General features: G+C 33.7%; 1 protein-coding gene across 1 annotated transcript in view; it reads left to right on the top strand.

The window, feature by feature from the left end:
- The window catches only part of LOC135216294 (bridge-like lipid transfer protein family member 1), a 661,298-nt gene that overhangs the window by 18,200 nt on the left and 624,458 nt on the right, over positions 1-18,640 (top strand). Inside the window, exon 2 of the mRNA XM_064251460.1 lies at positions 15,390-15,590. Coding sequence (XP_064107530.1) covers positions 15,390-15,590 — 201 coding nt within the window. The remainder of the gene's footprint in view (positions 1-15,389; positions 15,591-18,640) is intronic.

An 18,640-nucleotide genomic window follows, 5' to 3' on the forward strand; every position in this document is an offset into this window, starting at 1 on the left:
TATTTTTTAAATTTTTTTAGTGACGCCTCATATCCGGAACTAGTTTCCGAGTGAATGAATACACTAGCTTGGGATGCGCAGTTTATAACAGTCCAAAAGCGCAAATAATGAAAAAATCATTGCTTGTTTCCAGTATACATAATTAACAAAACTAAGTTTCTGGTTAGATTACAACGCAAATTCCAAGGTTACGACAGTTTTTTATGCCTTTTAACGATACCTCATACGCAGAACTAGTTTCTGAGCGGAGGGCGCATATATTAATTTATGCTATTAAACTGTATGGTAACCATAGTCAAGGATAAGGAATGCATTCTCAAACAGTATACATATCCTTTAATACAAAACAGGAAAATATCATTGAAACATTATTTCACTTAAAGAATCCATTTATACTCTACTTAGACTTGGATATAAAAACCATAGTTTCTCTCTCTCTCTCTCTCTCTCTGCTCTCTCTTCTCTCTCTGGTCTTCTCTCTCTCTCTCTCTCTGTATTTTCCGACGAAAATAATCACTAATTAGTGTATTTTGATGTTTATTTTTATGACTAAATACATTTTTATAATACAAAAAGGATTTACTAATTTTCAAATATTAATTTTGATTGATACTGTATTAGTAAGTTTAACTCCTCTTACGCCGATTGGACGTATTAAACGTCGAGTCAAAATGTCTCCAGTATGCCGATTGGACGTATTATACGTCTGCTCAAAAAAGTTTTTTTTAAAAATTCGCGGAAAAAAATACTTATAGGCCTACCAGCCGAAAAATTTTGTATCACGCGCCTTGGGGATGCTGGGAGTTCACGGATCAAGGCGTTGTTTTGTTTACAATCGCTACGCAGGCGCGCAAGTGCGAATTTCTTTCTTATCACACTAAAAAGTATCAGTTGACACTCTCTGAAATTATTTTGTCACTTTGACATAATTTTTGCACCATTTTAAATATCCTTTACATGAAGTATTATATATGAAAATATGCGCAATTTCATGTACAATACAACAAAAAAATACTCATGATTGTAGCTTTTTATCAGTTTTGAAATATTTTCATATAAATAATGATAAGTGCAAAAATTTCAACCTTCAGTCAACTTTGACTCTACAGAAATGGGTCGAAAAAATGCAATTGTATGGCTAAAATTCTTATATTATAGTAATATTCAATTTATTTGCCTTCATTTTACATCAAATTGGAGGTCTCTAGCACAATATTTTCGATTTATGGTGAATTTATGAAAACACTTTTCCTTACGTTCGTGCGATAACTCTTCCGATAAATTTTTTTGTGCGATGTCGTAATGTTTTGCACCCTTTTTAAATTTGCCGTTACATAAAGTTTTATATATGGAAATGTGCGCAATTTCATGCACAATACAACAAAAAAATACTCATGATTGTAGCTTTTATCAGTTTTGAAATATTTTCATATAAATAATAAGTGCAAAAATTTCAACCTTCAGTCAACTTTGACTCTAACCGAAATAGTTGAAAAACGCAATTGTAAGCTAAAACTCTTATATTCTAGTAATATTCAATCATTTACCTTCATTTTGCAACGTCTTGGAAGTCTCTAGCACTATTTCGATTTATGGTGAATTTATGAGAAAAAAAAAAAAAACATTTTCCTTACGTTCGCGCGGGGGTAACTCTTCTTCCGAAAAAATCAGAATTTTTTGTGCGATTGTCGAAATGTTTGCACCATTTAAAAGAATTAGCTGTTACATAAAGTTTTATATATGAAAAATGTGCGCAATTTCATGTAGAATACAACTAAAAAATGATTGAAGTTGTAGCTTTTCTCTTTTTGCGAAATATTTGCATATAAATCATGATAAATAGAAAAAAAAACCACGTTCTGTCAAATTTGACTCTACCGAAATAGTTGAAAAACGCAATTGTAAGCTAAAACTCTTACGGCCTAGTAATATTCCGTCATTTTTTCTTCATTTTGGAAACAAATTTGAAGTCTCTATAACAATATTGTGATTTATGGTGAATTTTTGAAAAATATATTTACCTTCACTCCGCGCGCCGATTTGCGGCCGCAAGTCTCCGAAATACGTACATCGCATTATCCTAATATTTGCTCCTTTTCATAATACCTTTTTAGGAGTTTCATATTTCAAAATGTGCGCAAATTCATGAAAAATACAATAATTAAAATGAAGGTTGTAGCTTTTTCCATCTCTGAAATATGTGCATATAAAGAAATATATATATAAAAATTTCGACATTCGGTCAAATTTAACTCTTCCGAAATGGTCGAAATCTGAAATTCTAATCTAAAACTCTTACAGTATCGTAATATTCAATCATTTGTCTTAATTTTGAAACAAATTGGAAGTCTCTAGAACAATATTTAGAATTACGGTGATTTTTGAAAATAACATTTTTTTACGTCCGCGCGTTACGAATTCGTACATCATTTTGTGATAATATTTTTTCCGGTGTTGCTTTATTGTTTTACTATGTATTATATATCAAAAGAATTGCAATTTAGTGTACAATACACGAAAAAAAAAAGTAACTCGTTAGCTTTGACCGTTTTTTGCACAGCGTGATTTGAATACAATTATCTATGAATTTTTTTTTTCGCTACCATATATCGCATTATTTACATATGATAATGATATTATTTTTCATTTCTGATGATTGCATACTAAACTTCAGGCAATGAAAAAAAATGAGCCAAAAATGAACCTCTTATCTTCAAAACTAAAGCGCGCCTGTGATTTTTGTTTGAAAAAATTATTTTTTTTCCGCTTCGGCGGCGCTCACTCCAAACCGGCGCCGGGCATACAGGAGAGATTTTATTTTTAGGGCTTCGGCGTAAGAGGGTATTTTTAAGTGAAAAGTGATATAACATGATAAAAATAATAATTCTCTCTCTCTCTCTCTCTCTCTCTCTCTCTCTCTCTCTCTCCTCTCTCTCTCTCTCTCTCTCTTCTCTACTACAAAGTGATGTTTTTTGTATGATAAATAAATGATTTATTATTTTCAAATATTAATATTAATTTATACAGCAATAATATCAATTCATTAAAGAAAATACCATAGTGCAATTAGTAGTAAGATTTTAGCTTATCTTTAAAAATATTATGGAAGAATGAAGGAAATTCCCAGTCTTCTTTCAGTAACCTTTTTCTCGAGATCCAGGTACTAAAACTGTCAAGATATATCAAGTTCTGTGACAGCCAGGAGGGGGAAGAGCTGCAGTGTTGCAATCAGGTGTTAACCCCCCCTGAATTTCCCCCCCCCCTCTCCCCCCCTCTCTCTCTCCCTCTCTCTCTCTCTCTCTCTCTCTCTACTCTCTCTTCTCATCTCTCTCTCTCTCTCTCTCTCTCTCTCATTTACTGAGACTCGAGATTTTTATGTACTTGTACTATTTGTTTTTAATACGTTCAAATAATAATAATAATAATAATAATAATAATAACTGTAATTACAAAATTCATATGTGATAGTATTTTAAAGAAATACAATACTAATCTATCCATGTCACTTTTAATTAAGGTTAACTCTCTCTCTCTCTCTCTCTCTCTCTCTCTCTCTCTCTCTCTCTCTCTCTCGTCTCTCTCTCTCTCTCTCTCTCTTTTGCCACAAGATGATAATGTGTCATAGTGGTAACTCCCTCTCTTTTGCTGAAGCGTTATAGATTTTTTGAGAGAACAGAGAGAGATAAACTCTCTCTCTCATTCTCTCTCTCTCTCTCTCTCTCTCTCTCTCTCTCTCTTACCAAGATGAAAGAATTTTTTATGGTACTAGTATGTAAAATGTTTATTGATAATTTCAGCTATTTAATAATAATAATAATAATAATAATAGTAATAATAATAATAATAATAAAACTGTAATTATAAAATTCATAATGGTTGTATTTTAAAGAGATGAAAATGACCTTTCCATTTCACTTGTAAGGATAATTCCTCTTTCTTACTGAGATGAGAGAATTTTTATGGTAGATGCACGTGTTTATTATCATCAATAATAATAATAATAATAGAAGTAGTAATAATACGATAACTAATTTCAAAAGAAAATTCTTCCCTTCGTCTTTTTCTGTATCAATTTCCCTACCTCATAACTCCAGTGACACTCGGAGCTGGGAAAGTAACAATACCATACAATGGTCAACAAATTTAATGGTTTTATGTAATCTCTCTCTCTCTCTCTCTCTCAATCTCTCTCTCTTGTATTTTAATGAAAATATACAGTAATTTGTGAATACACAGTGTTGCCACATGAAAAAAGTCAAATTAGTGATAATTTTAGAGATACGGCCCTAAGAAAAATTGCAAATTAGTGAAATTTTCCCTGTAGACATGTTTTCAACAACGGCGTTCCGGCTTACGACGATTTTCAGGTTACGACGCGTCTTAAGAACGGAACCCCCGTCATACCACCGGGGACTGCCTGTATATATATATATATATATATATATATATATATATATATATATACATACACACACACACACACAGTGGTACCTCGAGATATAAAAGCAAATACGAAGACTTTTGTGGCTCTATATACGAAAATTGTTCAAGATACGCCGCCAACTGAGTAGACTCGCCACCATCCTCCCGCTCCCCCATTGGTTCCTGATGCTAGTCACCGCCATAAGATCCTCCTCTCCTATTGGTCAGCATCTCTCCCATGATCCCATCATGCATCGTACGTAGCGGCGTTCTTCTTCAGCCATTGCTTCTCACCAGCGTTATCGTACACACGCGGAATTAGTTTGTTCACATATAAGATTTTGTTTGTTAACGTAAATTCGTGCTAGTGATTTCATTGTACTACTTTATCATGTTGTATGAGAACTTAATTAGTATACTACATAACTTAACTATGTACAGTATAGTCATGGGTCCCAAGAAAGTTGCTGAAGTTCACAGAAAGAAGAGAATGCTTTCTATGCAGACAAAAATGGAGATAATAAAAAAGTATGAGGCTGGCTTGCGGTTGAGTGTGGTCGCTAAGGAAATCCGTCGACAATAGGCACCATCCTTAAGCAGAAGGAAGCCATCAAAGCAGCTACACCTTCCAAGGGCGTCACTATTTTGTCCAACAAGAGGAGCCATGTGCATAATGAAACGGAGAGGCTGCTTCTTCTATGGATTGAGGACAAAGAAGTCGCTGGCGATACGATAACAGAGACGGCAATCTGCCAGAAGGCCAGCACTATTTTCGGCAATTTGATTGCCCAAGCCAAAGATGACAGAGGAGAGGGGACATCGATGGCAACCCCAGAGTTCAAGGCTTCTCATGGGTGGTTCGAAAAATTCCGTAAATGGACTGGCATCCATTCGGTAGTGAAGAAATTGAAATTTTGTAAAATACATAAACTATAAAAAGGTTTAAAAAATGTAAAAATCAGAAAAAGACAAAAAAAATTAATTTTAAGTTTATTGTAAAGTTAAGTGTTACAGTTTTGTTAATGTTCGTAAAGTTTAGTTTATGTTTTCCTGACATTTTTTTGTGTGTTTCATAAAGTTAAGTGTACGTATCTGCTGTTTGTCCTCCTCCTCTGTTGCCACTTTTGGAGATAGCCTCACTCGAAAGGTAAGTTTCCACATTTTACTACATACGTACGTATGTACGTACAGTATTTCTTGTATACCATGTACACTAATACACTTTATTTACAGATGCTATGTAGTACATATTAGCAGTACATATTAAGTTAGGTATTGTGTGGTCCAAATTGTTGTAGTATTTCATTGTTTATTAGTCAATTTAGCTTTATTATGAAATTTACTGGGGTGTTTTTGGAGGGCTTGGAACGGATTAGCCATTTTACATGTAAAATGCGGTTCAAGATATGAAAAAGTCATGATACGAAGGGCGTCTCAGAATGGATTAATTTTGTATCTCGAGGTAACCTCTGTATATATATAGTATATATATATATATATATATAATATATATATATAATTTAAATATAATTTAATATATATCCATATATTATATTATATATTATCTATATATAGTATATATATATAATATATATTATAATATCATAATTAATATATATATTTTAATATATATATTATTATATCTATAATATATATAATATTATATGTATAATTATATATATATAATAATATATATATTAATAATTATATATTATATAATATATATATATATATGTATATATATATATATATATATATATATATATTTAATATATATAGATATATCTTATATATATAAATTATATATTCTTATATATATATATATATATATACTATATATATAGATATATATATATATTACTATATATGATATATATATATATATAGATATATAGATACACTATATATATGATATATATGTATATATATATATATATATATATATAATATATGTGATATATATATAGATAGTTATATATGAATATATATTTATATATAATATATATTTTATATATAATATGATATATATATATTTTATATATCTATGTACTATATATATATATATATATATCTATATATATGTAGATATATTATAGTATATATATATATATAATTATAACTAATATATATATACATATATATATATATATATATATATAAATAGATATATATATTAGATATAATATATATAACAGATATACGATATGTATATAGATATATATATATATATATATATAGATATAGATATATATAGTATATATACTATATGTATATATATATATCTATATATACATATAATGTACATATATATTATATGTATATATATGTACATATACTGTATATGTATAGATATATATCTATATATCTATATCTATATATATATATATATATAGTACCTCGTACTTCAAACTTAATCCATTCCAGAAGGCTGTTTGAAGTACGATTTGTTCGAAATATCAAACAAATAAAACAAAGGTTAATAAAAGAAATAGCAATTCCCAGATAGGAGGGCAGGGGTGTAAATGACAGTTAGATATGTATTGGCAGTTATCCTGTCTCTCTCTCTCTCTCTCTCTCATTTCATTATTATTCTTTGTGTCACAGAAATAATAATTTCACTTTTGATGGTCAGATTATGATGTTGCGATTCAGTGCTCTCTCTCTCTCTCTCTCTCTCTCTCTCTCTCTCTCTCTCTCTCTCTCTCTCTCTCTCTCTCATTGGCTGTATGTATATATTTTTTATGGTAAAGTGTTATATTTAAGATGACTGAAATTATATTAATAATACAGTGTTCCCCTTGTTTTTGTGGGGGATAGGTACCAGACCCCTGCAAATAGGTGAAACCCTCATTAAAATGCTTAAAACTGCCTATTTAGTTAGGTAAAGCTCAAGAAAAACTCACTAAAAGTGTTTATATCTGTTTTCATTTGATATTTGAATTTTCAAGATAGGCAGTTATAAGCATTTTTAGAGGGAGTTCCAAGTATTCACAGGTTTTCTATTTGCGGGGGTGGGTCTGGTAATCATCCCCTGCGAACATGGGGGTCCACTGTAATTATTTTTTGCAAAAGAGTGAGTTTTGATAAAATAATCAACAAAATCGTACTTTTCGTATATTTGCTGCTCAAGATGCTTCAATATGTTGAAAATGGGATTTATAGAAAAAGCGTACCTGATCTGGAAGTGTTACCCAGATGTTTTTATAAGGTCTTGGTATGTAGAATTAGAAAATATATGATTTGCGCTATGGGAGAGATGGCCATGGATCACCCCCCAACACCTACAGTATGTAGGACAGGAGTTAGAGCCATTTGTTCCGAGTCCTTTATATATTCACTGTGTCATCAAGCACCATTCTGGCAAAAACCAATTGTAAGAGAATTCTTTGTAATTGGTTGGTCTGTCTTATGGAGCCCTGCTGGGCCCAGAGATGGTAAGTCCTTTGAGGACAGACAGTGTCTATGCTATCAAAAAAAAAAAACCCAAGATAGAACTAGAACCTTTATTTTACTAGAAATACCAGTATGAATAGACACCATAACTTGCTGGAGACTCAGAAGGTTGACAGAACTGTAAAGAAAATCTATTATTCTGCTCAGTAAGAACTGATCTAAACCAACCACTAAACTTAGTATTGGAATCTGTAGAAATATGTAACATGAAAACTTCGTATTGTGTCCTATCATCTTAGGACATCTCCGATGAGTAGCATACTAATCGTATGTCATCATAAGGGATCACCTCATAGGGCATCTCTTTTGTTGGAGATGCACATTTCCTGGGAAGCTCAAGGACTTCTCCCCTTCTACAGTGCAATACGTACTTTGACAATGCACAAGTTGACAGTAGGATATATAGAACATATCTGTGCTGAACAATTTGTCATAGGACATCCCCGTCGGGTATCCTATTATCTTTGACAGAAGCCAGAGGTCTGCTATTCATGTTCCGAGAATTGTTCGTTGCAGAAGAGCTCATTTCTGCTGCCAGCTCAACTCCTTGCCATCTTGGTTGGTGAGACGTTCCCGCGCGCAGTCAGATTAATCAACAGATATCACAAGTTTAACTTACGTCTAGAATTTGAGAAATATCTAGAAGTGTTCGTGAACTATCAGTGATAAGATTAGTGTGAAAATAGTAGGATAAAGCGTCTACTAAGTTAATTTATCAAGTGAAATACTGTAAATCAGAACAAGATGGCAGTAAGTTCCAACTGTGGAAAAAAATGGCGAAATTTAGCTTGCTTGGCAGGTTCACAATACGATGAGGTAGCAGGAAGGGACTGGGCATTTTCTCATCTATGAGATCAGCAACAGTCCTAACCAAAAGATACAAAAGCATTCATAGATATATTAGAAGGATATAATCCTTCAAACTGGAACAAATCAACAGAAAACATCTTGAAAATAATTGAAGAAGTTCCAAATAAAATCTAAGTGGTAAAGAGACTCATAAAGAAAATATTCATAAACCAACATATTCCGACAAAGAAAATGAATAAGGTTAACATTGTGAATATCCTAATTGATGCATTAGGAAAAAGAATGCCAAAAGCATGCAAACTTTGTAAGGTGTGGTATAGCATAGTTAATCCACAAAACCTAATCAGAAAATGTGCTAGCATGCAAACATTTTCGTACCTCATACCACAATGGTGGCTGATGGTGCAATGGCAAGATATGAGGAAAAGATTACCCAGAATATTTTGCTCAACATGTCTATCATGGATAGACAATGTTATTAAGTCAAGATTGAATGTACAAATAGTTGAGGATGAAGAAGAAGAGGAAAACGGAAGAGAAGTAAACAAAACTGAAATGACAGAAAAAAATAAGGAAAACAAAGAACAAGGTAAAAGTATGGATGCAGAGATACTCATTGATACTACATATGAGGCAATAAAGCAGCATACTTACAAAGAAATAAATTACGATATGACAACACAAAAGAAAATCCCGAAGAGCTCTACCCCAGATTTACACAACTGATGGGAAAGAGGAAAAAACAAAATAGACAAAAAAGACAAAGTCTGCAACCTTTCGAAAGAGGGATTTGCGATTTGGGAGAAAGATGTTACTTACAACAAATCCTAAGGTATGTCGCACTATGAAATATATGGTAAATGTGCATACCTAGATGGCTATGAGGATGATTGCAGAGATCTGCATCCAAAAATATGCAAAAACCTAAAAGAAGGAAAAGGATGTAAGTTCGACAAAAAATGTAAATATATGTACCCTGTAGCCATGAAACATAATCAAATAAATAATTAATCAAGTAATAAAATCCAAAATAAGAAAGAAACAAATAAAGAGGAATAAAGAATATCAGGTAAAAGAAAAAACTAAGCCATCAACGAGATATGCAGAGATGTCAGCAAAAAATTTCAAAGCCTCAGCTCCAAGATTCTACTCAAGAGATAATAACTGTATTTATTATGCAAGAGGATATTGCAGATACGGAGAAAAATGCAGATTCAGGCACAAAATGAATAATTATGATGAAGGAAGATAAAATATTATGGAAAAGTTGGATTTTTTAATGTCAGAATTTCCGGAAATGAAAAAAAGAACAACATACCAGAACAGGAAAGAGACATGGGAAAATCCTTATTATTACCAACCTATTAAATGAAGGAGAAAAACATGCAAACCATCATAGTGATTAATGCACAGGGTTTAGTTACGAGTAACTCAAAAAGAAAAATAGAGTACTTAGAAGAACTAACCCAAATTGAAAAGAAAATAGATATATGAATATAAGTGAAACCTGGTATTTCCCAAGAGACTGGGAATGATGATCAAATAAAAAGGTTCCAAACTTATAGATCAATAGAAAAAATAGGAATCAAGGGGGAACTGCAATATATGGGAAAGACAAAAACAAGAAAAATATATGAGAAATTTAGTAACTCAGAATGTGAACTAATAGCGGTAGAATTTGAATCTGAAAAATAATGAACATAGTAATATATAGACCTCCTAATACTAAAGAGTTTGACTTAATAATAGAAAAATTGGATGATATATGTAGAAATCACAAGGAACTGGACTATCTCCTATCTGGAGACTTCAACTTTCCTTTCGTAGACTGGAAAAGAACGAATAGGAGATTATGGTTGTACTTATACATATAAAAAAAGAGAGTAATAGTAGTGCAGAAGATAAGAGGCAATTCGAAAGGCTATTAGATATGCTACTAGAATACAACATTCAACAAATAAATCACCTGCTAACAAGAAAGGAAATACTTTAGACCTAGTATTTGTGAACGAGATGAATTATGTTAAAGAAATAATAGTTTATTAATGCGAGTATTTCAGACCATAATGTCATAGAATTAACAGTCCATTCCAAAGCAAGTGAAAACAGAGATAAGTGCGAAGAAATGGAAAAGTGGGAAGGATATGGAAAATACAACCTCTACAGTAAAAATATAAAATGGTCAGAAAATAAATGAAGAATTAAACAAGATTGGGATAACATTTTTGTAAGTGATGACATAAGGGTAAATACGGAGATATTAATTAAAATATTAGAGAAAATAGTGGATAAATATATACCGAAGAAGAAAAGTAAACATCAGTCATGCATACCATGAGACAGAAGGATCTTGTTCCAGAAAATCAGAAAGTGGAAAAAAGGTCTTGCAAAAGAAAAAATGCATGGAAAGTTATAAAACTAAAAAGTAAGATGGAAAAATGCAGAACAAAAAATTATACAATCAAAAGAAAATGAAAAATGTGACTTGGAAGAAAAAACCCTAATAAATATCAAGCAAAACCCCAAACTATTATACTTATACGCAAAAAAGATGAATAAAAGAAGAATAGAAATAGGCCCTCTAAGAATTGAGGGAGATTAACGAATGAAAAAAAGGAAATTTGCAACATATTGGCAGAACAATATAAGAGAGAATTCACCCCTAGAATAGATAATGAAGATACAGGCAGTCCCCGGGTTACGACGGGGGTTCCGTTCTTGAGACGCGTCGTAAGCCGAAAATCGTCGTAAACCGGAACGACGCTTGGTAATATGTCTTAAACTAATAAAAGTTATAAAAACCTTACTTGTAATCCTTTGGTTACACTACATGTTGTTTCCTGTAGTTTTATGTACAACCTGGAGTTATTTTCATAAAAGAATGCTGGTTCTTGAAGGTAAAAACTATTGTAATCCTCTGGTGACACTACATTCTTGAAGTTTTATGTACACCTGAGTGATTTTGCCAATCTTGAGGGCTACAATAACAGCTGATTACTATTTACGTATCATATAGACTAATTAAAGTAAACGTATCTTTAAATAGGCTTATATATTAGTATCAACAAAACATTTCCTGCCATGAATCAGAGGCCGTTTAATGAAACGAACACTTCTCTGTCCTATCTGTTCAGAAAATAAACGTTACGTCAATCCCCGAGACCATTGTTGCCAAAGCGTCTCTCTCTCTCTCTCTCTCTCTCTCTCTCTCTCTCTCTCTCTCTCTCTCTCTCTCTCTCTCTCTCTCTCTCTCTGATCAAATTATGTACTGGATAATGTCTCTCTTTGGATACTTCGATTTTGCCAAAATCTTGAGGGCTACAAGAACAGTTTGATTACTATTTACGTATCATATAGACTATTTAAAGTAACGTTATCTTTAAATAGCTTATATTATTAGTACACAAAACATTTACTGGCATGAGTCAGAGGCCGTTTAACGAAATGAACACTTCTCTGTCCTTAACTCGGAGCGTCGGAAGACGCCTATCTCTCTCTCTCTCTCTCTCTCTCTCTCTCTCTCTCTCTCTCTCTCTCTCTCTCTCTCTCTCTCTCTCTGATCAAATTACTGGATAATGTCTCTCTTTGGATACTTGGAAATTTGCGTTGTAATAAATAACCAGAAACTTCGTTTTGGTTCTTAGTTACTGGAAACAAGCAATGATTTTTTCATTATTTGGCGCTTTTGGACTGTTATATGTAAACTTTGCGCACCGCAAGCTAGTATGTATTCATTCGCTCGGAAACTAGTTCCGCATATGAGGCGTCACTAAAAAACATAGAAAAATACGACATAAAAAGTGTCGAAAATCATCATAACCTCAAAATTTTTGTTGTAATCTAACCAGAAACTTATTTTTATTAATATACTGTGCTAAACTATAAAGGATTTTTTATTCATAGTATGAGTTTTTTAAAAGCGTCGTTTAACTCGGAGCGTCGGAAGCGTCAGTGTCGTAACCTCAGAACAAGCGTCGTAACCCAGGACGGATTTTTCCATTGAATATTTCAGAAAAAGCGTCGTAACCTCGGAACGTCGTAAGCCGGAACCGTCGTAACCCGGGGACCGCCTGTAATGATATAGAGGTAAGGGACAAAATAGTGAATATTTAGCTGACATAGATATTAATGAAGCTGATATTGTGCAGGCTATTAATGAAATTAAAAATGGAGCTGCAGCAGGGCCTGATGGAGTTCCTGCTATTTTGTTAAAGAAAGTAGTTCATTCTATCGCCACTTGCAATATTATTAAGACAAAGTGCAGATACAGGCACGATTTATGATGAGCACAAATTAGCATATATTACCCCTACTTTCAAAAGTGGATCAAGACTAGAGGCAAGTAATTATAGGCCTGTGAGTCTAAAATCACATATTATGAAAGTGTATGAAAGGGTAATGAAGAAAAATATCATGAAACATTTAATAAAAAATAATCTGTTTAATAATAGGACAACCGTGAAAACATATACAAAATATGAAAAGTGGAAATGAAACAGATGTGGTTTATCTAGACTTTGCAAAAGCTTTTGACAAGGTAGACCATAATATATTAGCAAAGAAAATTAAAAAACATAATATAGTGGATAACGTAGGAAGATGGTTAAAAGAATTTTTACACAACAGAAAACAGATAGTTATTGCAAACGATGAGAAATCGGATGAAGCTAAGGTAATTTCTGGTGTGCCACAAGGTACAGTGTTAGCTGCTTCAGACATAGACAGTAATGTTAAGGACTCGGTAGTGAGTAGTTTCGCCGATGACACAAGAATAAGTAGAGAACTAACTTGTGATGAAGATAGGAACACGCTACAAAGAGACCTTAACAAAGTATATGATTGGGCAGAGGTAAATAGGATGGTATTTAACTCTGATAAATTTGAATCAATAAACTATGGAGACAGAGAAGGAAAGCTATATGCATATAGGGGACCTAATAATGAGACAATCACAAATAAGGAAGCAGTTAAAGACCTTGGTGTGATGATGAATAGGAACATGTTATGCAATGATCAAATAGCAATTTTATTGGCAAAATGTAAAGCAAAAATGGGAATGTTGTTACGGCATTTTAAAACAAGAAAAGCTGAACACATGATTATGCTTTATAAAACATATGTTCGTAGTCCACTTGAATATTGCAATATGATATGGTACCCACACTATCTAAAGGATATTGCACAAATAGAGAGTGTACAAAGGTCCTTTACAGCTAGAATAGAAGAAGTTAAAGACCTTGACTACTGGGAAAGACTACAATCCTTAAAATTATATAGTCTAGAAAGGAGAAGAGAATGCTACATGATAATTCAGACATGGAAACAGATAGAAGGAATAGCTGAAAACATCATGGAGCTAAAAATATCAGAAAGAGCAAGCAGAGGTAGATTAATAGTGCCCAAAACTATACCAGGAAAAATAAGGAAAGCACACAGGACATTAATCACTACGCACCAGCAATCGATAATGCAGCGTCATCAGTGCGTTGCCAGCTCATCTGAGGAATATAACAGGAGTGAGCGTAGATGTGTTTAAGAATAAGCTCGACAAATATCTAAACTGCATCCCAGACCATCCAAGATTGGAAGATGCAAAATATACCGGAAGATGTAATAGCAACTCTCTGGTAGACATTAGAGGTGCCTCATACTGAGGGACCTGGGGCAACCCGAACAAGATGTAAGGTCTGTAAGGTAAGGTGATGTACCAGTGGGCGATCGACAACTCGGAGGTCATGGCCAGGTACATTGCAAGCAGGAGGAATATGGTGATTGACGCACTTAAGTCGTCAGAGTCAAGTCCTAGGTACGGAGTGGTCCCTGCATCAGGATGTAGTGGACAGGCTGTTTCACCTATAGGGAAGACCCATGTTAAATCTCTTCGCCAATTGCTTCAACAGGAAGCTGGAAGTCTACTTCTCGTAGTCCTGGATCCTCTCGCTCTGGTGGAGGATGCTCTACAGCATCCTTAGGACAATCTCAAAGTGTACACCTTTGGTCCATTCTGCCTGATTCGTCAGGTCCTGAACAGAGTAATGAGTTCTTGGAATCTCAGGATGACCTTGGTGGCTATTATTGAAATATAATTTTTCTCCTCAAGAAAAATTGCCTTTCTCTTCTCACCAGTAGCAGTAGCATTTTGATAGATATGGTGGCTTCTCAACAACACAACATAGATATTAAAAAAAGAATAGTAACAAAATAATACAATATAAAGTATCAGTTATACATTATATACTCTTGCCATTGCACAGCAAACTAGAAGAGAAAAGTTGCTGTTCTTTGGATGCCCAGCATTCGCAAGAGAATATTATACCGAGTGTCATGTGTCTTAGAGAAAATTTAAATTCTAAATTGAGAAAGTAGTTTTTGCTAAATGAGTATTCTCACTATCACTGTTGTAAAGTTGTAATAGTACTGGTGTCATAAAGTGAACTATCGTAACACGGGGGGATTGTACTTTGTCCCTTTCCTGTCTTTGCTATCCTGAATATTTTCATCTTATCCTCAATGATGGTAAGATTCTGATTCCTTTCCTCTCAACTTACCTGCTTTGCCATTAACCCTATATTATGTTTTGGAAACTTTTATTAACTTTTTGGTGTGTATGCATATTTATTTTGACAGGGTATTTTTTTAGTGTTATCATAGTTTTGTTTTCAGTTAGTATTTGTTAGATTTTCATAATTTATTCAATATTAAAGGTTCTTGAAACTTCATGACGAGAAAACCAAACGTTTATGGTTCCTTTGGCCTCAAGAATTAACTAAAGTGTCAGCTCAAGTTTTTGGCAAATGTGGGTGTGTTGGTGGCTGTGCATTCTTCGGAACAAACAGGAATGGTCCTTACTTCTTTAAACCCAGCAGACAAGATTTCTCAGGCGGATATAATGTTGCTCAGTTACGGTAAGTTTACTTATACAACGATTTAGGATCCTTTAGAAGTAATGTTTAATAACCTTTTTCATTGCATGATATGGATGACATACAGATTTTAACTGTATTGTTATGGTGAACAAAAGAAATACTGTATTAGTTTTAAGAAACAAAAAATAATATGTAAGGGCTGATTACCAAGAAATTTGTCCAAACTTCTCTTTTGAGGGTAAGAGTATTTGGTAAGACAGTATTTAGAAACATCTGATTTGAGCATGTTTTGTGTTTATAACAAATCCATTGATTATATTTAGCCAAAATTTTGGCAAAGTCTCCAAAGGTGTACCCATAATGAAGTCATGAGAACTAAAGAAATAGAAAAGGTAGGAGAGACAGTCTGTGCATCTGCACACTGAACCACCAATTGAAAGGTACTATTTAACTCCTTCTATTAAGTCTTGTGACTGTAAACTTCCCTGTGGGTCTCCAGCTTTGCTTCAGTTATTCAAAATTGCTTATTCCAAATTTATCCATTTTTCAATACAGCCAGTCCCCAGTTATCGGCAGGGGTTCTGTTTCTGGGGGTGTAACAATAAGCAAAAACTGCCATTAACCGAAACTCAGTGACTTATGGCCCCATATGGCGCCAATAACCGGAACTCGTCCCTTTATGGCGCAATAAATTGCCGATTTTATGGCGCTAAACAAGCCCCATAAAACCGGATCGCCAATAACTGAGTCCACCAATAACTGATGAGTGCCTGTAATGAGCATGCTGGTTAAGTTTTGGAAGACTGTATTCTCATTTGTGAAAGAGAATCCAACATTTAATATCTTGGCAGAGTGGTATTCCAAACAGTTTTGAACAAAATCTCCTAGACTGTCACAAATCAGGCATCTTGAAGAACTCGAGGATTCTTTAAAAAAAAATCCAATTATCTCTCCATGGTTTGTTTCAGAAGCATTTATTGTTCATATACTGTATGAACATGGTAATCATAATAAAAAATTAACCAAAAAAGTTTACTATTGGGTCAGAATTGCAAGATAGGTTTATACCGGCTGCTGAAAAGCAAAAGCCTGTGCCAGTATCTTACTGTATGTAAGATAGGGTAGGTTGTGTGATAGTATGTGAAGGGGAGTCATATGTTGCTAAACTCTTCATCACTTTTTAACGCTGAATCAACTGTCATAGTGTTTTGAAGCTTGTGAGAAAAAATTTGAATGCTCTGGTTATTTAGAGTGATTCTGGAAATTTCTTGGTAGCATTGAAGAAACTTAACCCTTCTTGTCCATTAATCCCGAAGACTCCGGAGTGCTCTTTCATTTCTATGTAAGCTTAAATCGTTTGTTGAATGCCCTCATCCAGGAATACAAGGCAATGAATCAGCTAACAGGGAAACTAAAGATGTTGCCAGATGGAAGTTTTTTTATTAAATAGGTTCCATTCTGAGATATGGAAAGGGTCACAAAAGATACTTCAGAAATTTTAAATGACATTGTAGATGTAGGTAGCCTTGTGCCCTATGTACAAGAGGCCAAGATTTTTATTGAATGTAGTACTATGTAAAATATTATATATATGTATATATATATATATATATATATATATATATATATATATATATATATATATATATATATATATAATATATATATACACACATATTGCATCTAGTATTATATGATAAGGGAAAAAATTCTATATCCCCAAGTACCGCCAGAAAATTGTAAATTCAAAGGTGCTGAATAACCATGAAAAGATCAGTGCTTTGCTTTAAGGCCTAAACCTCATAATCAATCGATTAAGTCATCTTTAACAATTGTCTCCATGGTGAACAAAGGCAGTCTAGTTTGTGAAGAACATGAAAGACCCTGGTTAGGCAGGGGAAAGTGATGAGAAGCTAGAACCATGACCCTTCATTTGCCATGGTATATCCTCACTGATAGAAGAGAAAGACTTAGCCAGAAGGAGCTCAGATGCCTTCAAACTCATAATGTTCTCATCATGCAGAGGCTGCATTCACCGAAAGTTGTTATGGGAAGGAAAGAGGAAGGAAATATCACTTGAAAACATGGCTGAAGATGATATACAGGGTGCTTTTAAATTAAGAGCCCCCCCCCTCTACAGCATAAAATAAAATTGATATGGACAAAAACAAAAGTAATTCAGAATAGGTATTTGTTTAAGTTTCTCTCTGAGTATTTAATATTTTGTGTGGCCTCCATCTGCCTGTACCATAGCCTGTATTCTTGAGGGGTATGATTTAGGCAAATCACAAAAAAACTGAGACTCAAACTCCATTTCCCTTAGCACTTTGGTCACCTCTCTTCGCAGGTCGTTGAGGCTTGGTATATCATTATAGTTCACTGTGCGCTCTTCAACACGATCATTTAATATACACACACTAAGGTCAGGGGAGCTACCTGGCAATTCAATTGACGAGAAGAAATTGATACCACTGTTTTGAAGCAGCTCCTCTGTCTGAAGAGCCTTGAAAGATGATGCCTTATCATTCAAAAATGTGACTTCTTCAACAGATAACACTTTCTCAGGATCTCTGAGGAGAGGAAATACTCTACCAGTAAGCACAGTTTCTCTGAAGTATTTGCCATTCCATGACTGTCCTTTTTCTTTGATGATCCACATTAACCATTTGGCTGTGAAACAGAGAAAAAATTCCCAAACATTCAGGAAATTTCACAACTTGGCGATAGCGCAACTCATTGCTATCATCCAACTTTGCAGCCCAAACTATGTCATTTTTATGATTTGGCTTCCTGACTGTGTAAATGAAGAATTCATCTGATGCGGCAACATGGAGAAAGTCAGCTTCATCCCAATCTTTAAGAAATGAACCACAAAATCATGCATGGTCTTCTCTCTCTTGCTGAGTGATGTTGGGCTTGCTGATAACATGAAATGGCTTGGTACCAGATTTTTTCAACTCCCTATATACAGCTCTTAAACTTCTCTTCTTTCCTCCCTATATACAGCACTTAAACTTCTCTTCTTTCCCCTTTTTGTTTCTAGTTCAAATGCCAATTTACATAAAGACTTTCTTGGTCTACCCAGTGCC

This window comes from Macrobrachium nipponense, chromosome 6 (assembly GCF_015104395.2).
Source record: "Macrobrachium nipponense isolate FS-2020 chromosome 6, ASM1510439v2, whole genome shotgun sequence".
NCBI classification, from domain to species: domain Eukaryota; kingdom Metazoa; phylum Arthropoda; class Malacostraca; order Decapoda; family Palaemonidae; genus Macrobrachium; species Macrobrachium nipponense.